This window comes from Ctenocephalides felis, unplaced genomic scaffold (genome assembly GCF_003426905.1).
Source record: "Ctenocephalides felis isolate EL2017-DRISC unplaced genomic scaffold, ASM342690v1 CF-g0.4_SCAFFOLD_02516, whole genome shotgun sequence".
Lineage (NCBI taxonomy): Eukaryota > Metazoa > Arthropoda > Insecta > Siphonaptera > Pulicidae > Ctenocephalides > Ctenocephalides felis.
This window is the reverse complement of record NW_020538670.1, coordinates 23,792-49,193: the sequence shown is the minus strand read 5'-3', so window position 1 is coordinate 49,193 and position 25,402 is coordinate 23,792. Positions and strand designations below refer to the sequence as shown.

Sequence of the window (25,402 nt, the reverse complement as noted above, 5' to 3'; positions counted from 1 at the left end):
CAAAGTTTCAGGCAAGTTTTAGTATTTTCTGACGATTCGGGCAAAGTTTCAGGCAAGTTTAGTGTTTTTTCTGACGATTCGGGCAAAGTTTCAGGCAAGTTTTAGTGTTTTTCTGACGATTCGGGCAAAGTTTCAGGCAAGTTTTAGTGTTTTCCTGGCGATTCGGGCAAAGTTTCAGGCAAGTTTTAGTGTTTTTCTGACGATTTGGGCAAAGTTTCAGGCAAGTTTTAGTGTTTTTCTGACGATTCGGGCAAAGTTTCAGGCAAGTTTTAGTGTTTTTCTGACGATTCGGGCAAAGTTTCAGGCAAGTTTTAGTGTTTTCTGACGATTCGGGCAAAGTTTCAGGCAAGTTTTAGTGTTTTCCTGGCGATTCGGGCAAAGTTTCATGCAAGTTTTAGTATTTTTCTAACGATTCAGGCAAAGTTTCAGGCAAGTTTTAGTATTTTTCTGACGATTCAGGCAAAGTTTCAGGCAAGTTTTAGTGTTTTCTGACGATTCGGGCAAAGTTTCAGGCAAGTTTAGTGTTTTTCTGACGATTCGGGCAAAGTTTCAGGCAAGTTTTAGTGTTTTTTCTGACGATTCGGGCAAAGTTTCAGGCAAGTTTTAGTGTTTTTCTGACGATTCGGGCAAAGTTTCAGGCAAGTTTTAGTGTTTTTCTGACGATTCGGGCAAAGTTTCAGGCAAGTTTTAGTGTTTTCTGACGATTCGGGCAAAGTTTCAGGCAAGTTTTAGTGTTTATATGACGATTCGGGCAAAGTTTGAGGCAAGTTTTAGTGTTTTTCTGACGATTCGGGCAAAGTTTCAGGCAAGTTTAAGTGTTTTTCTGACGTTTCGAGCAAAGTTTCAGGCAAGTTTTAGTGTTTTTTTTGACGATTCGGGCAAAGTTTTAGGCAAGTTTTAGTGTTTTTCTGACGATTCGGGCAAAGTTTCAGGCAAGTTTTAGTGTTTTTCTGACGATTCGGGCAAAGTTTCAGGCAAGTTTTAGTGATTTTCTGACGATTTGGGCAAAGTTTCAGGCAAGTTTTAGTGTTTTTCTGACGATTCGGGCAAAGTTTCAGGCAAGTTTCAGTGTTTTTCTGACGATTCGGGCAAAGTTTCAGGCAAGTTTTAGGTAAGTCAAGCCTTTTATTGGTAATGGAGTTGATGAGGTTTATGGGGTATCCGTTTTCTAAAGGAGTTTTGGTTCCTAATGTTAAGTTCTAACTATGAAAAGACGAATGAGTCTATTAAAGAAATAATTGTATTAACTTTGTAATTTTTAGGGCAATATGACGCGTAGTGAAGGTTTTCTGTACCAAATCGTGCAAATAACGTTGTTGATTTTTTGTACAGTGACGTCTAAAAAGTTCAGTTTGCTGTTGATTTGTATTTCATGTGTAAACTGAATGTTCTTATTGTAACTGTTGAAAGTATCGAGAATAACATCTGTTTATTCTTTTTCTATTATAAAAAGGTATCATCAACACATCTAACATAAAGATATATTCGGAAGTTTAATGTGGAGAAAACAAAAAGTTCAAGAGTTTGTAATACTAGATCTATAATGCCAGGGGATAATGGGCATCCCATAGCAGTACCTTTAATTTGTGAATAACAGCTATTGAAACAATTAAAATAAGAACAATTCAGGACAGTGTTAATAATGTGTTTGAAGGTAGTTATAGGAAAATCAGCGTTTTTCAATTGCATTACTTATTAAGTCATGGGGAACACATGTAATTCTGATTTTTATTTATTTTTAATCATGCGGAAATGTTTTTCGTACTTGAGCTTTTCGAATTCTAAAAGTGTCTTAAAAATATTTTTATCTATTGTTTGTTTATGCGTATTTTTTATCTGATAGATCTGTGTTTTTTTTTATTTTGATGTCAATAAAAGAATTTTTTATTTCTAATTTAAATATTGAATTTTGCAAGTATATTTGTCGCTCAATTTTATATATGTTGGAGGTATTGTGTAAAAACTGTTTGTTAATAATATTTGTTATGAAATTCGGTATAATCTATTCATGTTTACAGCGCATTAAAATATTTTTTTGTTGATAACTTTAGAATATTTAAAATTGAGTTTTGAAAATCTTTTCATCATAGTGGTGCATTTATTATATATATATATATATATATATATATATATATATATTATATATATAATATATATATATATTATATATATATATATTTAAGAGTAACTAGCCGCCCATTTGTCGAAATAAAAAAATGCAAAAAGTATTTAAAATCTTTTATTTATACGTTTCGACCCCAGATGCGTGTCATCATTCAGCAACTACAATAAAATTTGAAACATTTTGCTAATAATAAAACAAATATAAATATAAGAATAGAGAAACATTATACATACCACTAAGACAAAAACACACAACAAAATCTGTAGAAAATTAACATTGTATCGATATTCGAGAAAGGCATTTTTTGGAAAAATATTGATGAATAACCACAAAATTAAAACCATTTTGAGAGAAGGTTTAAACTATAACATAGTATGACCCCTGAAACACGCCCATTTCAAGCAAACGACTCGACTGTTGTGTTGCAACAAGGCGTGTGTCGAAGGGTGTGAGGGGGAGAATGTAAAGAGAGACAAATGCAGACAGAGTGATTGAGATGGATTTGGAGTCAAAGAGGAAACATCAAAACGTATAAAAGTTTGAACAGAACAAAAACCAAATTTATAATAATTATAAAAGGAGAATGAGGAAAATTAATTATTGTTTTTTTTTTTGATAAAATCAATAATTAACTGATAACTATCATGTAAAAAATGGGATGAATTGCGTTTATTAACGCAAGAGGAATATAATGAAATAAGAAAGAATTATGCAAATCTTCTAAGGTCACAATTTTTTCGATATAAAGAATAATCGGATGTGAAGTGTTGAAAGTGTGATTGAGATTGAGCATATGATCCGAAAGCATCGTTTTGAACTGGTTGGGATTTTTTGAGTTATAAATATGTTGATTTACTCTCTTGTAAATATATTGGGAATTTTCCCCAATATAACACATATTACAATCATTGCAATCCAGAACAGAAAAAAGGCAATTAAAAGTATTGTCGAAACTAAAAACTAAACGGAATCCTTCTGAAGAAAATAACTTTTTTAAAAATAAAAAAATGCTTAAAAATGGCAAACAAATAATTTAAAGTCAAAACTGCCAGGGTGTAGTTTGAGGTTAGGTTATTACGATTTTAAAATTTTCCTGAAGTTTTATAAAAATGTATGTAGGTCGTAGGCCTTATAATACATATGGATTGCAGTTATATATATATTTATAAGGTCCTTGAAATAGGTACATATATAAATAAGTAATTTAAACACTTTTTATAATTATTTTCTATTAGACCGCTTATTGGCACAACATTTATTAACATAATGTGCATATGACTTTTTATCTAGCCTGAATTTTAATCGACGGCACCAATCTGGAAAAAATAATACTTGCATTAATACTATTCACATGACATTATTAATATTTTTATAAACATTTGCAAATATCAATTTATTTTATTAAAAACAGTTTATATTTATGTGCATAAATTATATTTCAGTTATGTAGCTGTTCAATTATGTAGATGTTTTTCAAATCCTCACTAGATATTTAATGATAATATCAATTATATTAATATAAGCATGTTTAAAAATTTACCAATTAACCCTCCAAATAATTTTTGATCGATTGGAGGCCGCTTACTCCTCATCCCAGTGGCTGAGAAGTTTTTTAACTGCTCCCCATAAACGAGAAGCAGCACCTCTCTTACTACGTTCGTCCAGCCACTTTCAGTTTCGTTCGCTCTGGGCATTTGCTCAATATATATAATTTTATTTTTTGGAAGAAAGAATCAACATCCTGGAAATATTTCTTCCTATATAATTAAACATATTTAGTCCTAGCATTGAAAATATCTTATAAGAGCAAGCATTTTATTCATTAATTTACCATGTTTTCTCCAGGAGTGTAGAAGCATGCTGGAATCTATATAAGTAGAAAAAAGATTGTTGATTGAAACATAACTTATATCCTTAATTACATTATCTTTATTTACAGTGTGAACTAAAAGTCAATTTGCTTTTGAATGGATCACATATGTAGTTTGTGTACCTTTTAAATAAAGAAAAAAGTAAAAAGACTTACAGTTCACTCTGCATAAAAATTACATGGTTTATGAAGAGGAGTTTAAAACTACCTTGAAATTATAATTGGATTCTATCATTGCATTTGATTGCATATTCTCGATCTTCTCCACCTCATTCTGTGTTTTATATGCAACCTCCAATGCAGCTAGCCACACACGTGCACTCTCTATTATTTCCGGGGTAACTAATTCAATAAGAATATGTAGTTATTCAATATAAAAAACATTGTTTTTAAAATATTATACTGTACCTTTAAAAGAAATTGTCAGAGGGACTGCTTTAACATGGTCCTCTGAGCATTTGAGTTCTGCTGATTTAGCAGAACTACAACTCTCTTCAGAATCACTGTCATCGATACTAATTATTTCCTGAATCTCATTAAGTGTAGACTCAGGAGCTCCATTAATAAGAAGCACGTTGCTTTGGTCGTCAACATAATCAATGGGTGTATCTTCAAGTATCACATACTCCTGGTCGACATTAGTGAGGCTACTAAGTACATCAAAAATAGTTGGCTTAACCCTTAGCCTGGCATCCATGACTTTTTGGTTCGATAGAGCAATTATATGCTCTACCTTTCGATTTTCTTGTAAATTTTCCTGAACAATATTTTCCATAAATATTTTGTTAGCAGGAACATCTAAGTCGCCGTCCACTCTAACAATCGTATTATTCAAGAATTTCATATCATCTAAAATTCAATATTTTTTATTAAAAATAAATTTAATACATTTTATGAAATAATCATTGAGATATACATACCGTTAATAGCCAAAACCTTTGCTTCGCCCTGCCTGCCTTAATATTATTGCCTTTTTTCCACTTTAATTTTGTGATTGCATTCACATATCTATCTGTAGGGCAAATACTCCTCAAAGGAAATATATCCGTACAACGTGGATTTGATTCCAACCACAACACTAACGCAAACATTTTTGTTCTAGGCATTTTTACACAAATTGAAATATAATAATTAAATTTAAATAGCACAATTTAAACCAAAACGAAACAGAACAAGTGAACCACGCAAATGATGAAATCACTCTACCGACGCCAACGCCATTTTGCTATTCTCGGGATTTTACTATGTTTCAGGGGTTAATTTAAATATTATACATGTGCTGCCATCTATTTTTAAAAATTTGTATTTTAATCGAGGTAACGTCAAACCGCCAGACATAGCGATCTATTATACTTGTTTATCTATGCTAGACACTATCAGAATACCCCGTGTTCAGATAGACGCTTCTCTCGACCGGTTTTTACGTTCAGAAGGAATACTTAAAGGGTCCTCCGCTCGACGTGATGGCGCTGCTTTTGGAATTCAAATTAATGGCGCAAAATTTAAAATGAAAATTAATGATTTTTAGTGCACGGGTATTTGAAACTAAATTTGGTATTACAATCCTATTACGTTTTGTAATAATACAATAATAACAAAAATATACTAAATAATATTATATTATAATAAATATACAATCAAATCGAAATATAAATCAACAAATACACTGCAATACACGGGTTTATATATAATAGATATCACATCTAATCTACTGGAATAACTTCTACTTCGAAATTTAGTGAATAATGCATATAGTGTTAGTTCATTTCATCGTCTGTCATTATTAACTCTCATTAACTAATAATCATCCCGTGCAAAATTTGTCATTCTTAAGCAATTCATTTTCTCCCAAATATATTCAGATCCGTGTGAAGTGGCAATCCAATTTTCAACAGCTGGAACAGCTTTTTATTTGTGTATTATGTCTTTCTTGTAGAAGCGCATACTTGATTTCTTACACAATTTGCTAGGACTGACCTCTTTCCTTAAACTGTATTATGATTAGACTAATATGTCAATGCACTACGTAGTAATGTAGCAATTATGACCTCCATATGAGTTTGAAGCTGTTCTATTCATTTTGTCAAAGGGCTATGCATTTGAGAGCAATTCCTGATGAAGTCTTTATTAACAAATATACAAACACAAACGAACAAGAATCGCCATTTTGTAAACTTACACAAAAGTAACACTGACGGTTCTTAGTAACCAACATAAAACATTTGAAAATACTTTTTCATCGGCTCACTAGCGCCAAATCTGCGACTACAAATGGACCCCTAAGTATTCCTTCTGAACGAGAAGTTTGTTCTAAGTAAAAAGGCCCTGTTGAGATGTGTTTTTCATGTGTTTGTTTATATATAATTATATTTTGATGAATACTTTTTTCATTTATTATTAGGTTTAATTGGTAAAGTGTAATGTGCCAAATTGTTATAACTCCAAATATAATAAAAAAATGCATGTCTTTCCGGCATCTAATTATCAGGTATGTATATAATGATGTATTATGCATATAATGAATATGTATCATGAAAATACTATTAAAATGTTATATATATATATATATATATATATATATATATATATATATATAATATATATATATGATATAATAATATGATATAATAATATATTCAATAGAAGTCCTTGGTGGTAGCTGCAAATTGCCGCAAAATGCAGTGATAAGGCATAGGAGTGCCTTAACACCCAGAAGATGTATGATATGATGTATGATCAAATTTTGTTTCAGGATTGAGAAGGATTAACAAACAGTGCAATAATTTAAAGGATAAATTCCAACAGAGTATACAATGTTCTGAGAAGTTTTCAAATATTCCGGAAACGTAAAACGTAAGGGCAAGAATTTTGATATTGTCTCAATTAAGAGAGTAGACTCAAAGACCAGGCAGTTTATATAAAGCAAGGGTTTAGTTATAGTTTTAACTAAACCTCCTTGCAATAAAAACTGGATTAAAACGAAAGATAGGTTTGAGCTACAATTGGTATAAATTAAAAGTAGTTCAAGGTTTTGGTTACTTACGTTTAAAAAAACACTTATACAGAAACTATTCAGACTTTGTCAAATGTAAGTTTATTAATGATTGATTAGATAGCAAAATAACTATTAAATGGAGAGATAATAAAGAAGAATGTCTCGTAAACAAATTTTAATCCTAGAAATTTAGTTTTATGTCAATTTGGATATCAATATATATATATATATATCTTATATATAAAATTCTTCTGTAACAATGTAAGTTTCATATTTCCTCCTAAACTATAATTCGGATTTTCATGAATCTTCCTGAAGTTTGTTCGGGAAATTTTTTAGAATGTTTTGATTCATAGATTGTTAGTTAGATTGTAGAAATAAATGGAAAAAATTACAAAAAACCGCTTATCATTGTTTGACCTTTAAAATATTTTGGGCATTGCAATTGTCATCTGTCAAAAATTTCGCTTCACTCATGACATTATATTAGAACATGTATTTAAATTCATGATTATGAATAAAAATTATGAATATTATTGCCGAAAAGCAGCTGAGATGTGACAGAAATTAAATAAAGTATCTTTTTTCGAGATACAATTATATATTTCAGTTTAACAGATGTTGAAATACAAATGTATTTAAAAATTTTCTTTGAAGGTTATGATTTATGTTTAATTAAAAGCAGATCAAAAATTGCAAAGGATATTATTACGGAAATTCAACTAAAGTATGTCTATATGTAAAAAAATTTACACGTTAACCAAATGTAGAGATATATCAAAAACAGATAGCAAGTTTTGCAACAGAAATACATTAATGTTTCTAATATGCAGCTAAATTTGACTATATATGTGACAACAAACATAATATCAATCATTTAACATATTGGAAGCAATTAATTAGTACCCAAAAGCTTGCATAATAAACTGTATAGTATCTAATATAGTAAAAAATACAATATTGTGGAACATACATACATATTTGATTTTTTAATACAGTAATATTGTATTCTTTTCAATACATAATATTATTATGACAAAACATATTTTACTATTTAATTAAATTTAGTACAATCGCACAAGCATACATGTCAACAATAATCAATTTAAACATAATCAAAAGGTCTTGATACAAAAGCATCATTTTGTTTCAAACCTGGTGTCTTTCTTTCCAATGTGTAGAACTCAATCTGATAATACCTCCTACAAACCATGTCTTTTCTGCATAGACTCCTATTTAATGTCTCGAAGCACTATTTCAAATGATTGGTATGACAATGCTATTCAATTACTGTATGCTTAACAATTCACTCACTTTTTATCGTCTCACACAATGAATGTATATAAGCAATCTCAGCCCACTACGCTCAAACATTTATTAAATAAGGAATAAAATCAACCATATTCGACGTCTCAATAATATCTTTTTCTGTTTATACATACTGAAATGTGTCATCGAGTCTCTTTTTCTTCAAGCACTATTACAAATGATTGGTATGACAATGCTATTCAATTACTGTATGCTTAACAATTCACTCACTTTTTATCCTCTCACACAATGAATGTATATAAGCAATCTCAGCCCACTACGCTCAAACATTTATTAAATAAGGAATAAAATCAACCATATTCGACGTCTCAATAATATCCTTTTCTGTTTAGACATACTGAAATGTATCATCGAGTCCCAAATTATACAACTATGCAGCATGTTATTATAAAGTGACAAATCAGATTATCATCTCTTTCTTCTAGATAATGCAGCTGCCTGAATTTTTTGTTATGGTATATCAAATGTATGCTCAATTTTAATGTTTTCCATTACAATTTTTATGGATTTGTGTAAATATACCCAAATTGAATATTTTTTATGATATCATTAAGTTGTTCTTAGCGAGTAGACAGTTTCCCATAGTTGGGTAAAATGCCACATCTGGCAACATGTACAGAAGCAGGAAATCCAATACATACATTGATAATTTTTTTATCATGACGAACTGCTTGAATCTGATACTAAACAAGATTTATAAAATACATGAAAATATAAAAACACATATAGAACTAGATATAGAACATTACTGCATTTTAATAGAATAATATCCTCTTTGATTCATATATGATTTTTAATATCTTGCTGATTTAACTATTCGAATGTAGCAGCCATCGGGTAAACCAATCATATTTGTAAAGTCATTTTGGCAATGCCTAATTTCTCATTATTGTCTGGCCATTTTATGAATTTTAGAGACATATTTCACAGAAAAAATTCTTGGCACTATTACATGCAGAGTACTATAACTTATATCAAAGCGATCACTAAAATCTCTATAGCTGTCAGTTTGATGTCCCACAAACCTATGAAAATATTAGTACCTAAAATTATAATTAATGGTGATTTGTTTTGACAATTAATGGTGATTTGTTTTGGTTAAGCAATAAAATTCATTTATTTTCCTGATGCAGATAGGCTCATATTTTACTAAACTGTTGCGTCATATTTATTTCTATTTTAATATTCACCGTGTTCGTATGTTTGTGATATCTTGCACTTAGCTAGAGATGTTCTGCCAATTCTAAAGTCTTCCAGAAATTGTATCTATTCATACAATGGCTCCATTTTTTCTGTCAAAATCACATTATAGTTTTACATAAATTGATTATAAATAAAATTGTGCTTGACGAATTAAGTACTTATTATTAAAACTTTGTTATTAATAAATGATGGTATTTTACATACCAAGACATTCTTTTTTTTCAACTTTAACAAACTGTAACAAATGTAACTGATGGTAATCGTTCTTAAAAAAAATCATGAAACAATTCTTTGCCACTCATTATGTTTTATTTATTATACTCAATGTTTAATTGAATATTATAGAAAGTTAGTCATTAAATATTGACTGCTTTGACTCAAGATCAACAACTTAAACTAACCATACGAATCTTATTAACTGGACTATGCAGTCGAGCATAGGTAAAGAAAATCACAATCAGTTTGAGAATTGAGAGGAAGCCTATGATATATTCATATACTCTTTTATCTATGGATATATTCATTTAGAGATATGACAGTTGAAGAAATATCAATTTACTTATAATTCGAATTTAAATGTTGATAACACTTACATATCACGATATTTATACAAACATTAACCTATAAATCTGAAAAAAAAGAATAAGATAAATATAATGAATATGAAATATAATGAATTAAATGTATTATAATGAATGTTGATGTCAACGCGTTCAGCGTTCTTTGGTAAAAATCATGTCCATATTGTGCTCTATTTTGTGTTAATATTTCTAAGAAAAAAATATATAGCCATGTACAACTAGATTTTTTTTAAAACTAAATATTATAAAATTATCAAAGCGAGTTAGTTCGATAGATGTCTCTGCGCCCGCTAAGAGTGTCTTATCCCTGTTAACTTGATAGGATGTGGCTAAGTACGGAAAAGTAGAGTCCAGGAGAGTCTATGCTATCTTGATTAATTGGCGATAAATATAATTTGTTTTTGGTGTGTAATGTGAAAATAATAGTTTAAGAAAGTGGCTTAATAAGAATCAGTTATAATACAGTATTAGTGGAAGATATTGGTATTCTTCAGTTATAGTTTTAGTACAATTTGAGAGTGAGATTAAGTGATTCACATTATCCAGCGGGTTATAATATTTAGGATTTTCTTTTATCGTGCCACGATGCCACGAATTCGCAGAGGGGCAAGTAATTTTGGAAGACGTACTCGGCAAGCTCGAGCGATCTATGAACGAAGATTGAATAGGACCCATGAACAACATATGATGGACAATATGAATTTGAGAGAGCAAGTAGCAAATACACGTGCCAATGAAAGTTTAGAGAGACGTACTCAACGACTGACAGATATGGCATTAAGAAATCGAGAGGTGCAAGGAAGTGCGACCGCCGCCATTAGAGAAAATAATCAACGACGAGTTAATAATCACAGAGCACTGGTACGTGCATCACTTTTGCGCCTGGCGTTTAATTATGATCCTGAAATTGATTATTCATCACACTCTTTAATTACCATTGGTAATATGGACAAAGTATGTAAACATTGCCATGCTCTAAAATTCAAAGGAGAATCAGCAGGTTTATGTTGCGCATCAGGGAAAATTATATTGACAAAATTAACAACACCACCGGAACCTTTAAAAACTCTACTAGATGGAACAACGTCTCAATCAAAAATATTACTGAAAAAAATTCGCAAATTCAATTCATGTTTTCAGATGACGTCTTTTGGTGCTACGAAAGTATTTGAAAATGAAGATGGTCGAAATTTCGAATCAACATTTAAGATACAAGGTCAAGTTTACCACCAAATCGGTTCATTGTTTCCCATGCCTGATGTGAATCCGAAATTCTTACAGATTTATTTTATGGGCGATGATGAACGACAAACAAACATGCGATGCGAATTTAATCACATACAGCTTATGAAGGAAAGAGATATTGTAAACTCTTTGGAAATATTTTTTAAAAACCATAACCAGTTGTTGCATTTGTTTAAGACTCTTTCAAGTAGACTAGAAAACGATGATTACGCTATTATTATTAGAGCAGACAAAGTGCCGGTTGGAGAACATGCTGGCGCATATAATGTTCCAACAGTCAATGAAGTCGCGGTCGTAATAGCTGGTGATCTATGTGAGGGGCGTGATATACGTATACAACGGAGAGATAATACCATGCAGATAATACAGGACAGTCATCGTTCTTATGATGCTTTGCAGTATCCATTGATATTTTGGAAAGGTGAAGATGGGTACCATTTGAATATTAAACAAAGGGATCCAAATACAGGTAAAAATCTTATTTTTATAAAAAAAATTCAAATAATAATAATTAAAATAATTTTATTATATTTTATTCCAGGTGCAGAACTTGCCAAAAAAGTAAGTGCCATGGACTTTTACTGCTACCGATTAATGATTCGAGCTAATGAAGAAAATAACATCCTTAAATGCAGACAGCTATTCCATCAGTTCGTGGTCGACATGTATGTGAAAATTGAGAGTGAGAGATTGAGATTCATAAAGTTTAATCAAGCCAAACTCCGCGCTGAGGAATACATACATTTGCGTGATGCAGTACTTGGTAATGTAGATGCAATGAATGATATTAGTCATATTGGTACTGCATATATTCTTCCATCTTCTTATATTGGAAGTCCGCGACATATGCAGGAGTACATTCAAGATGCTATGGCTTATGTTCGTGCATATGGCAGACCTGATCTGTTCATTACCTTTACGTGCAACCCCAAATGGGATGAAATAAAAAAATTGCTGATGCCGGGACAAACAACGATGGATAGGCATGATATAACTGCACGAGTTTTTAAACAGAAGTTGAAATCATTGATGAATTTGATAACGCATCATTCTGTTTTTGGTGAAACACGCTGTTGGTTATACTCAGTAGAATGGCAGAAAAGAGGTTTACCCCATGCACATATTTTGTTGTGGTTAATTGATAAGGTACGTTCTGTAGAGATTGACAATATTATCTCAGCAGAAATTCCTGATAAAAATGTTGATGAGGAATTGTTCGATATTATAACTACTAACATGATACATGGTCCATGCGGTACTCTCACCATTATGTCACCATGCATGGTGAATGGAAAATGTACAAAACATTTTCCAAAATCATTTCAAAACGATACTATCACCGACATTGATGGTTACCCCGCTTATCGGCGACGTGACGTTGACAATGGTGGACAATGTTTTGAATTGCGACTGTCGAATGGCGGGGTAATAGATGTTGATAATCGATGGGTAGTTCCTTATTCGCCTTTGCTATGCAAAACCTATAAAGCACATATAAATGTCGAACTATGCAGCTCGGTGAAGTCAATAAAATACATATGCAAATATGTTCATAAAGGGAGCGACAAAGCGATATTTGCAATTAAAAGTATTAATGAGAATGATGAAATAACCCGATATCAAATGGGTAGATACGTCAGTAGCAATGAAGCTATTTGGCGTATTTTTGGTTTTCCCATACACGAAAGGAATCCATCTGTGGTACATTTGGCTGTGCATTTGGAGAACGGTCAGCGGGTATACTTCACAGAAAACAATATATTACAACAAGCTTTGACTGCTCCGAAGACCACTCTAACTGCATTTTTTAAACTTTGTAATAGATCAGATATTGCTGGAAGATTTGCTAGAACATTATTATATACAGATATACCTAAATATTTTACATGGGATAAAAAATTAAAAGATTGGGTACCTAGAAAACGAGGTATTCCTGTTTTAGGATTCGAAGGCATATATATGACAAACAATTTGGGTAGATTGTATACTGTTCATCCTAAGCAACGAGAATGCTTTTATTTACGTTTGTTGTTGATTAATGTTATAGGACCAAGATCATTCCAAAATTTGAGGACAGTCAATGGAATTTTATATGAAACTTTTTATGATGCGTGCCGTGAGTTGCACTTATTGGAGAATGATAATCAATGGGACATGACTCTTGCAGATGCAGCACTGATTTCATCTGCACATCAAATTCGACAATTATTTGCAATAATATTAACAACATGTTTTCCATCAGATGCATCTGCACTATGGAATACACATAAAGACCCAATGAGTGAGGATATTTTGCATCGGTATAAAATTAATAATCAAGATAATAATCATGAATTTTCTGAACAAATATATAACGAAGCCTTAATAATGATTGAAGATATTTGTATCCAAATTACGAACATGTCGTTAATTCAATTTGGCATATCAGCACCGAGCCGAGCAGCAGTAGATATCATGAACAGCGATGTTCAACGTGAACACCAGTTTGATAAAACTGCTTTAGCTACTTTTGTTGCTAATAATGAAATATTGCTTACTGCCGAGCAACAAAGTGTATATGATCAAATCAATACGTCAATTGAGGCACAGCAGGGCGGATTCTTTTTTTTGGACGCACCCGGAGGCACTGGCAAAACATTTATTATTTCACTGATTCTTGCGCGTGTGCGGTCACAAAATAATATTGCGTTGGCAATAGCTTCATCAGGAATTGCAGCGACATTACTTGAAGGAGGACGAACTGCGCATTCGGCATTCAAGTTACCTTTAAATGTTCATGTTAATCCAGAAGCAATGTGCAACATAAAGAAGAAATCAGGAATGGCGAAAGTTTTGCGAAAATGTAAAATAATCATCTGGGATGAATGTACTATGGCGCACAAACATTCGCTTGAAGCTCTTGATAGGTCACTGAAAGATATCAAAAATAATAATTGTCTTTTTGGTGGCTGCCTATTGCTACTGTCTGGCGATTTCAGACAGACATTGCCCATTATTCCACGAGCGACGCGTGCTGATGAAATAAATGCCTGCTTAAAAAAGTCTTATCTGTGGCGCCACGTGAAGAAATTATATCTCAGGGTTAACATTCGTGTTCAATGTCTAAATGATGCACTGGGGTCAAAATTTGCACAACAATTATTGGATATTGGTAATGGCAGAATTGATTTTTATGAAAATACAGAGTACATTCAATTCCCTGATAATTTTTGTAATATGGTTGATAGCAAAGCCAAACTTATAGAAAATATTTTTCCAAATTTAAAGGATAATCATAAAGATCATAAGTGGCTACAAAACGAGCAATTTTAGCAGCAACGAATTTGGATGTAGACGAAATGAATTTAAAAATACAACAGATACTGCCAGGATATGAATTCACATTTAAATCAGTTGATACTGTTATTGATCCTGATGAAATCGTCAATTATCCAGTCGAATTTTTAAATTCTCTTGATTTACCAGGAATGCCGCCGCACAAATTACTATTGAAAGTTGGTTCTCCAATTATATTATTAAGAAATTTAAATGCCCCAAAATTATGCAATGGCACAAGATTAGCAATAACAAAAATTATGGGAAACATTATAGAGGCAATTATTCTGGGTGGAAAATTCAAAGATGATGTTGTTCTTCTGCCTAGAATACCACTAATTCCTTCGGATTCAGTAATACCTTTTAAAAGACTGCAGTTTCCTATAAGATTGGCATATGCTATGACCATAAACAAGTCACAAGGGCAGACAATGAACTTTTGTGGTATAAATTTAGAAAATCCGTGCTTTAATCACGGACAACTATATGTTGCTTGCTCAAGAGTAAGAAACCCAAATAATTTATATATTTATACACCAAATAATCTCACCAAGAATATTGTATATCCTTTGGCATTACAATAAACTCTACTACATTAAAAGTTTAAAATAAAAAAAGAATTATATACTATATTAAGATTAATTATATAATGAATATTAATTATAATAACATTAATTATTGGAATTGCATTCCTGAATATAATATCGTTAAATTGTTCATTTGAAAATAAATATAACTATTGTATTAATTGAATTTATTTATAGATAATTTTTAAAAAAAAGTTGAATGATATTGAAAAGTTAAATACTTTTTTAATATAGACATATGTGTACAGGACAACGTCTGTCGGGTCAGCTAGTATATATATATATATATATATATATATATTTTGTAGAGTTTCGAACAAGAATCCAAAAATAATACAAAATAAAAAACAAGAAAAGTTTTTAAAAAAACAATTTCTTTATTTAATTATTTGTTTATTGTCGACGTTTCGGAACTAGGTACGTTCCATCTTCAGGACATCTGTCAAGAAACATGATCTTGATGAGATTTTAGCAAACAATATGTTTAGGAAAAGAAAATAGATTTTTCTTAAATAATGAATTAAATTGTAAAAAATATAATAATGTACAGAAATATGATAATATGTTCAAAATAAAAATGATAAAAATAAATGAGTGGATTATCAGAACAGGATATTAAACATAATAGAAAATTTTTTTTTTGAAAGTTATGGAAATTTTTTAAGAAAAGGTTAATGACAAAGTTGAATTAATTACCTGTATGTTTGAATATTTGTTAGCACTTTTTCAAATTGGTATAGAAAAACTACATGGTCGGGTAGATACTTACACTATTCCTCATACTGTCCCAGAAACGATAAGATAAACACTATTATTTCCCTTACAGACCATGCTATTTTGTTGTCTCACCAAACTTTCCATCCACAAAATTTATCCCTAGTAAAAATAACTCTAATTGAAAATGGTTACCCAAAAAATCTCATTCATTCAGTTATTCAAAAAAGACGAACTTTCTTAAAAACACAAATTAATTCTCCCAATACCAGTACTAACATCAAAAACACCAATCTTATTTACTGCAGCATACCATACGTTGAAGATTTATATTATTATTTTGCCAAAATTTTGTTAGAAGAAAACATTTTAGTATCAGGCTCATCCTTACACTCCTTCAACCAATTCTTTACGAACATTAAATCCCCCACCCCATCCAATCTCAATACTAATGTAGTATATTCTGTTTCTTGTAATGACTGTGCTTTTCAATATATTGGACAAACCTCCCAATATGTACACAAGAGAATGAGACAACATGAACTAAGTGTGGTCCACCATAAACAAAAAAATTTCAAAAGTACCCTAGTACAACACTCTATAGAAAACGCCCATTCATTTAATTTCACTCCAAAGATTTTATATCACGAAAGTTGCATCTTTAGAAGGTTATTCGCGGAGAGTTGTCTCATCCTCATAAATGTTTCTAACAGTGTCAACATTAGATCAGATCACAACCTATTACATGATTCATATTTAAATTTGTTACACTTTTTGACAAACAATTAATATCGACTTCCTTTTAAGATCAACAATTTAAGTATTCACACCCTGACATATAAAAACACACACATACAATCTCACATCTCTCGTTCAAGTGTTTACACGTGTTACAAAGGGCACACCAGTTTCATTTAGTTAATTTTCGAAAGCCAATCGAACAACATCCAGAGAACAATATTATTTGTGTTTTCAAATAATAATTTCAAAAAAGACAAATTTTTTAGTAATTTTGATTTACAAAATCTAATTATTCGGCGGAAAACTAACTCACAAAATCATTTTTGTTAAAAAAGCTTGTTTAGTGAAAAAGTGCTAACAAATATTCAAACATACAGGTAATTAATTCAACTTTGTCATTAACCTTTTCTTAAAAAATTTCCATAACTTTCAAAAAAAAAAATTTTCTATTATGTTTAATATCCTGTTCTGATAATCCACTCATTTATTTTTATCATTTTTATTTTGAACATATTATCATATTTCTGTACATTATTATATTTTTTACAATTTAATTCATTATTTAAGAAAAATCTATTTTCTTTTCCTAAACATATTGTTTGCTAAAATCTCATCAAGATCATGTTTCTTGACAGATGTCCTGAAGATGGAACGTACCTAGTTCCGAAACGTCGACAATAAACAAATAATTAAATAAAGAAATTGTTTTTTTAAAAACTTTTCTTGTTTTTTATTTTGTATTATTTTTGGATTCTTGTTCGAAACTCTACAAAATATACACAAATCCAAGACTCTACCATTCAATATATATATATATATATATATATATATATATTTCGTTTTTAGGATAATTTTGTCTGGTAAGTATTCGTTCTTTTTTAAAAATTTGCTGTTCTTTTCATTCTTTTAAATTTTTGCATTACTTGTCATTCCTTTAAACTTTGTCATTCCATCGTCAACACTCCTGCGCTTTTCACTTCTTGGTTTTTAAGTTTTTAATATATTATTAATAGTCATTAAGTAATTAATATTAATAAGTTATTTCTCTTTAATTTGTAGTACTTTAAAACTATATCTGTAATATACTTTAATTAATAGTAGTCAGTTATTTCTGTTTAGTTTATAAATCTTCAAAAATATGTCTGTGATATATTTGAAAATATATTTTGTATTTCGTATGTTCTGTTCTTATTTCAAATATTAAATTTTTTTCAGATTTTTTGGCTGTATTGATTATATGTACAGATGTAGAAGTAATACCAGGGGTTAATTTACATACTGTATGTACATGTGCTGCCATGTTGTGATCAATTCGTAAATTAAAATGAGTGTAACGTTAAATCGCCCGAGATAGCGATCTATTTATGCTTATTTGTCTAGGGAAGGACTGCTGCATGGGGAGTTATCTTCGAACAAATGCGTGTTGCACTGTTTTGGTCTTGAGTAGTGCCAATTTTTAAAAACAGATAGCTCATGTGTACTCATTTCAACTACAAATTGTTCGTGGTTCGTGTAAGTAGCTGTCAAGTATTTAATCGCTGTGCGAATAACTTAAGCATAACCTAAGTTTGTGAACCCGTATTGTTTCTAATAATTTAATTATGTTTAACTGAAATTTAATATGACAAAGTGTTTTTATAGTACCCAAAAAAATGTCAAGTGCTTATTAATATATCCAGCTTTTCCAATACCAGTTCCCGCAAAGGTATTTTTTTATGATAATTGCAGCAATTATTACATATAATCAAGATATTTCAACATGTTATTATATTGAATAGGTGTCTTGGGGGTACCTGCAAATTGCTGCAAAATGCACGAACAAGGCGCAGGAGTACTTTTGACGCCCAAGGAATGCATGACGCATTCCAAACTTTATTCAAGGAGATAGGATAAGAAGAATTCATAAACAATGCAATAATTTAAGGAACAAATTGTAACAGAGTATTAAATGTTCTAAGAAGTGTTCAAATTTAAAAGGAAGAAAATTCACAGCCGAGGACATATTTCTTGCTTTAAATCTGTACAAATAGTCTCCAAAGGCCTACTATTTTTGGTGACAAATATTTATTTTGCCATGTCCTCAAACATTGAGAAAGTTGCATTCAGAGATACAATAGTATAGCGGTGGTAATGAGTGTCTATTTAAAACATTAGGTTGAGCTATTTCTCTTAAAAAGTATTAGTAGCAGATACTGTGTTTTGATGTTTGATGAAATACCATTATCTTCGGAATTGTTATATGATTGGATCGAATCTCATATTGTTGATGTTGCAAAACAGTTATTTAGTATTGGTTTAAATGTTCATGAATGTGAGTTCATTGTTATATTTACTAAGATTATCTATTACATTAGTAAATGTAAACACTTATAAAGCGAGTCTATACCATACATAATATTTTAATGTATTTTGATTGAAGATTAGTATTATTATTATAATATTCTTCAAATAAAACTTGAGCAACATCCTAATATAATGTTTAAATTCAAGATATATCTGTTACCGACCTTGGGAATCAAAAATATTGCTTTTATCTTTCAATTCATAAACAATTGTATGTGCATAAAACATTATTCTGTTCATTGTAAACACTTTGTTGATCTTAGATGGCAAATTCAATGATAATGTTTTCATGATGAAACATTAACATTAGTCATTAAGTAATTAATGAGTCAGTTATTCCTGCTTAGTTTAGTTAAATACTTCTGTGGTTTTCTCCACTTAGATCTTTACTTTTTGAGATATAATTTATTCATAATTATGGAAATATAATACTTATAATTATGTATAATAATTATTATATTTTTAAACATTTTATAACTGTAATTATAATTGTTAATACAAACATAATTTTAATTGTTCTTTAAACATATGCAATATATTTGAAAATTTATTTTGTATTTCGTATGATTTGTTCTTATTTCCAATATTAAAAATTATTCAGGTATTTTGGGCTGTATACGATGTACAAATTTAGAAGTGATATCAGGGGTTAATTTAAATATTGTACATGTGCTGCCATCTATTTTTAAAAATTTGTATTTCAATCGAGGTAACGTCAAATCGCCAAACATAGCGATCTATTATACTTGTTTATCTATGGACTGCTGCTTATCGGCGAGCATAGTATTTTAACTTCCCGTAGGGCAAGTTATAGTAATCGCAAAAAAATCGAAAATGAAAATTTTTATATATCTTTACATTTCAAAGGTTTCTGAACATTTTGGCATACCTTAGAAAAAATGGATGTATGTGTGTGTGTGTGTGTGTATGTATGTACGTGTGTGTATGTATGTGCGGATACAAATTTTCGTCGACGATTTCGGGAACACAGAACAACCGATTGCAATAATTCAAAAAAAAATCGATTCGTATTGATAAGGAGACGTGCTGATTAGTTTTTGGCGAAGGCAGGTCTAGCCGTTCCGAAGATACGGGGCAAAAAGTGCCAAAAACGGTACCTCTGTTTTTAAGAGAACGGAGCGTCCGATTTGAATAATTCAAAAAACATTTTATTTGCATTGACAAGATGAGGAATCGATAAAATTTTCATAAATGTAGGTCCAGCGGTTTTGGAGATATAGAGGAAAAAGTAAAAAAAATGAGCCATTTGGCGGTGTAAAAATGATCATTAGACATATGCACATCAAATTATCAGATATTTTATAGAGATTTTAACTATAAGTATACATTTTGTTAACATTCCTATGGGTTCCGTACCAATGCTTATGCGTTAGACAGCGACGCGTCGCTTACGCGCTTTATATTTTGTCCCTATGCAGTTAAAGCAGTACGATTGCTTTGAAAAAAAAGTTCAGATCTTCCACAATATGTCAAAATAAAGAAAAAAAAATTTTAAAAAAAAAAAAAAATTAAAAAAATTTTTTTTTTCTTAAAAATTTGTTTTTTTCAAAAAAAAGTAATTTTTTGTCCAATTTATAGTTTCTCAAAAATTTTATTTTTTCAAAGTAAATTTTTTTCAAAAATGTTAATCGTTTTTAAAAAAATAATAATTTTTGGTACGGGAAGTTCCAGCAATTTGCCTTAAGGCACGATGCCTTAATTGCCTTAAGACAGAATTCCACTTACAGCTAGTTTACGCTTTGAATAGACTAACTTTGAAAGCGTGACAAAATTCTTTTATCGGATCGGTTTGCATACGATACGGAAAGAATTTTTTCGAGATTCAATTGATATTCGTATTAAAAGACTAGAATATAGAATAAGGAATTAGAATGTAGAATAAGGATATGGATAAGAAACAATATGTTTTATCTTCAAGTTTCTTTTTATGTTAAATTTATTTTAAAGATAAATATGCAGAACTTACAACAAAAGGGTGTTCAATATATTGAAATGATATAAGGTGTTGGTAGTATGGTTTGGGTATGGGTTGGAGGTCCGTTTGTTGAAAGATCCACAGTCCTGGATATTGGTTACTGTAGTAGCTTCTTTATACGATATGGTAATAATGTCCAACCTTTCCTGATGCCTTGGGTCGAGCAGTAGGAATAATGTTTGATCGACTGGTTTGATGAGAGTTCTCTTCAGATTAATGGGTCCTTTCAATAAGGTATTCGCTGTAAGAGACAAATTTCTGGTTTCCAATATAAAAATCCACTTGTAATGTTTTACACTGTATTTATTTCTTTAATTCACAGACATAATCTCCACTTAGATTATCTAAGACTGCTCTAGACTAAACATTAAGACTCACTGGCTAAACCCTTGCCTAAGGCATCACTCGTCTAGATTCTTGACTAAGACATCACTAGTTTATACAAATAATTTTGACTCATTATATATTGTATTGGACGTGAGAAATTCGGGATGGCGCGCTTCCGCATTCATACGAAGATCTTGGACTTTGATCAACATTGAACAATGAATTCATATTTTTATTAAAAGCACGTATGATCATGTTATTACAGAACACGCCACCCCTAAAGAATATTGTTAGTCCTCTAACAATTAAAAAGAAAAAAGAAATTACAATTTATTGGGGTTCCTCCCCTCTAAAACAATTTATCGTCCTCGATAAATGAAAAATAATAATCTATGGTACAATTAATTATAGCAAAAGAGAGAAAACTATTTGCAAAATATAATAAAGTAAAAGTATAAAATTTTGTAATATGTCTGAAATATAGTAATTAGATAACAATTCTGATGATAATATAAATAAAAAAAATTAACATCAACCTTTTTTTTTAAAAAAAAAAAAAATCTAATATTTTTGTAACATTTTGCTGCATATTGTGATTTTTAATAGTTCATTAAAATTATTTTGATTTAGCTTCAGCAGTTTGTTTAATTTCAAAAGTAGGATTTTGATAATACAGCAAAATATTATAAACAATAATTAGTTACATTATTAAGATATTCTTATTTGATACAGTATGCAACCTAATACTATATGAATTCGCTCAAGTTGCATAATTTGTGTGACTGCTTTAAAATGATTAGTAGACAAAAGCGAAGTTGTGACCTATTTGATTTAAATTGTTTACACATCAATAAAACTTCTAAAAATTTATGTGATAAAATTAATTATTTGATCCATTATCACTATCATTAATTGGTTTTGATATATATTGAAGTTTCTACTATGATAGTAAAATAATAAAAACAACTTTTCTATTTGCATAAGAATATTAACAAGATGCAAGATCTCTCCTTTTTTTTTAGAAATTTAATATTATCGTAAATTGTTTAATTTTGTGTGATAATTTATTTATTTAATTCGAATTTCAAATAATGATCAAAATACTCTGCATCAGATTCAGTTCAATATTTTTAATAGGGTGTTTAAAATGCGCGCGCGATTATTTCTAACTGAACCTGTATGAGAATCTGTATCAATCTTCGAAAATTTAAAAAAATAGCTTGCACATTGTTGCCATTCTGATGCATTACATCTAGATAGAAATGAAAGATAGTGATAATTCGTCTTGTAACCTAATAATTGTGTGTCACATACTTTTACATTAATACATTCCTGGGCCCTCTTTAATTTTATAACATTTATTTTCAAATTCTATTCTGAACATTCTATTTTTACTATAAAAATATAAAAATATTAATTTGAAATTATTATATTTAGAATGTCAGTATTAATAAAAAATGAGTGGCCTTTCAATTGCAGAATAATTGATACAAATTATTATTATTATTTTTTTTTTTTGTATTTTATTTCCATGTGAATTATTGATACTATGCATCAAAATTACCTTTTTTTTATAAGTGAATAAATAATTAAGGTGATAGAAATTAATTTCAAAGAAATTTATTGGTTTTATTTTATCTACTTTGAACGCTCGAAATTCATAGTTATTCATAATTATTATCAATAAAAATAAAAATACAACTATGAAAATATTAATATGTCAAATGAAACAAAATAAATTACGATAAAATTATTCAAAAAGCAAAATTAAAATATCAATTAATGGAATTTCAATTGAATAAAAATATGACGCCAATTAATACTTCATTTTTTTTTTTTTAAATAATAATAAAATTAAGTTTTGTAAAATACATCAAGATTCATAAAATTAACGAGGTTAATACATCATAAGCAAATTTGTATTGCGTGCCTTGTTAAAGTTTGAATCCGAATGTTACGTGATATTTCTTTACTCAAATTTCAAAATAGAAATATGATAAAGCTTGTTATATTATTAACGCAAATAATCGAAATTACATTTAGTATAAACAATTATAAAAATTTCAATTAGGAAAAAATGTTATTAATATTAATTTACGAAATTACTATAATAGAAAACAAATTTACTCAAATGCTTATTAATTTTCAAAATAAACTTTAATATAATTGTAGAGAAAATTTAGGAAATATTGCACGTTCAATATAACGCCAACTAATTGAATTGAAAAAATTTTTTTTTTTTTTTTTTTTTTTTTATTACAATTTATTTTTGTTAATCAAGACTATAATGTCTTATTAACAAAATTGATATGAGCAAAAAAAAAAATACAATAACAACAAAAAATGCAATACATTGAATATAAAATGAAAAAAGTTAAAATAAAAATTAAATTAAAACAGTAATACAAAAATAATAACATAAATGAACGATGACGTGATGATGTATGCCGCGTACTACGTCAGGACGCGTGCAGACATTGGGCTAGGTGTTTGGTAGATCGGAAGGCCATTTTTTGCTCAATCTTCTTATTGGTCTCTGAATCGCTTGAATTGTAGGATTTGTATGCTGGATTAATTTGTTGTTGAAAGATGAACTTCTAATCTTGATCATTTCGTTGACTGTTGAGATTTTCAAATCCTTATGTAGGCAAAAATTCGAAATATACCAAGGCGCATTAGTAAGGATACGCAGAATTTTATTCTGGCACCTTTGAATGATGTTTATGTTAGATTTGCATGAGCAACCCCATAGTTCGATTCCATAAGTCCAAATGGGCACTATGATAGTTTTATACAAAAGTACCTTGTTATCGAGAGAGATTTCAGATTTCTTCCCAAAAAGCCAGTAAAAATCTTTTATTTTCAGTTGGATTTGTTTCTTTTTATATTCAATGTGCGTTCTCCATGTCAATTTCGAATCAATGTGCATGCCTAAATATTTAACAGAATTGCATAGTGGAATTATTGAATTATTCATGATGATAGGTGGACTGTTGTGATGTTTTAGAGAAACAATTATGTGCTGAGATTTTTCGATATTGATTTTGATATTCCAAACTAAAAACCATTTTTCGAGACTAGATAAATAATTTTGTAACTGACAAGTTGCTGTTCTAATATCGGAATTGCATGAAATAATTGCTATGTCATCGGCGTAAGTGCATATGGTTAGAAGATCATCTGTGGGCATATCGTTTGTGAAAAGAAGATAAAGTACAGGGCTTAGCACACTGCCCTGTGGTACCCCGCATTCTATATTTCTGATGCTCGAAGTCACATCTTTAATTTTGATTCTAAATTTTCTATTAAGCAAATATGAGCTTAAGATATTGAAGTAGTTTGGAAAAGTTGTTTTGATTTTATATAGGAGTCCTGAGTGCCAAACCTTATCAAAAGCCTGACTGACATCTAAGAATACGGCTACGCTGTGTTCCTTTCTATTCATGGCTTCAAGAATACGAGACACCGTTCTGTTGCATTGTTGAATTGTAGAGTGATTTTTTCTGAAGCCAAACTGATGATGAGGAATCCAACTATCATTCGGATGATCTTCTGATAATCTCTGCAACAAAAGCCTCTCTAAAATTTTCGATAATATCGATAAAAGACTGATAGGACGGTATGAACTAGCAGTGTGATGGTTTTTGTTTGGTTTAGCGATCATAATAATTTCTGCAGTCTTCCACGCTGTGGGCCAATAATTGTATTGAAGTATGGCGTTGAAAATATTTGTTATATACAAAATACCTTTTGTAGGCAATTCTTTTAACATCTTTGGAGTAATTTTATCCATACCCGGCGAAGATCTATTTTTTATCCTTTTTATTTCACATAAGACATCATTTGGTGAAAAATGTCCTAACGGTGTAGAATGTATGGGTTGATTTACGAAATTATTAATTAAATTATTCTGGGAAATATTTCGAGCGCTAAAAATGCTACTTAGATGATCAGCAAATGCCTCCGCTTTTTCTTCGTTGCTTTTTGCCCAAATGAATCCGTTTTGGTTGGTTATTTTCAGAGGAGGGTTT

At 30.1% G+C, this 25,402-nt stretch overlaps 2 protein-coding genes across 2 annotated transcripts; both read left to right on the top strand.

The window, feature by feature from the left end:
• The first annotated feature begins 10,688 nt into the window (after positions 1-10,688).
• Positions 10,689-14,660, top strand: LOC113380997. Its single transcript, XM_026620003.1, has 4 exons — positions 10,689-11,817; positions 11,890-13,164; positions 13,255-13,629; positions 13,777-14,660. Exons 1-4 carry the CDS (start codon positions 10,689-10,691, stop codon positions 14,658-14,660), a joined length of 3,663 nt encoding a protein of 1,220 aa, XP_026475788.1.
• Positions 14,661-14,686: 26 nt separating this feature from the next.
• On the top strand, positions 14,687-15,247 carry LOC113380996 (ATP-dependent DNA helicase pif1-like). The gene has a single exon (XM_026620001.1). The coding sequence runs from the start codon at positions 14,687-14,689 to the stop codon at positions 15,245-15,247; it is 561 nt and encodes a 186-aa protein (XP_026475786.1).
• Positions 15,248-25,402: the final 10,155 nt, after the last annotated feature.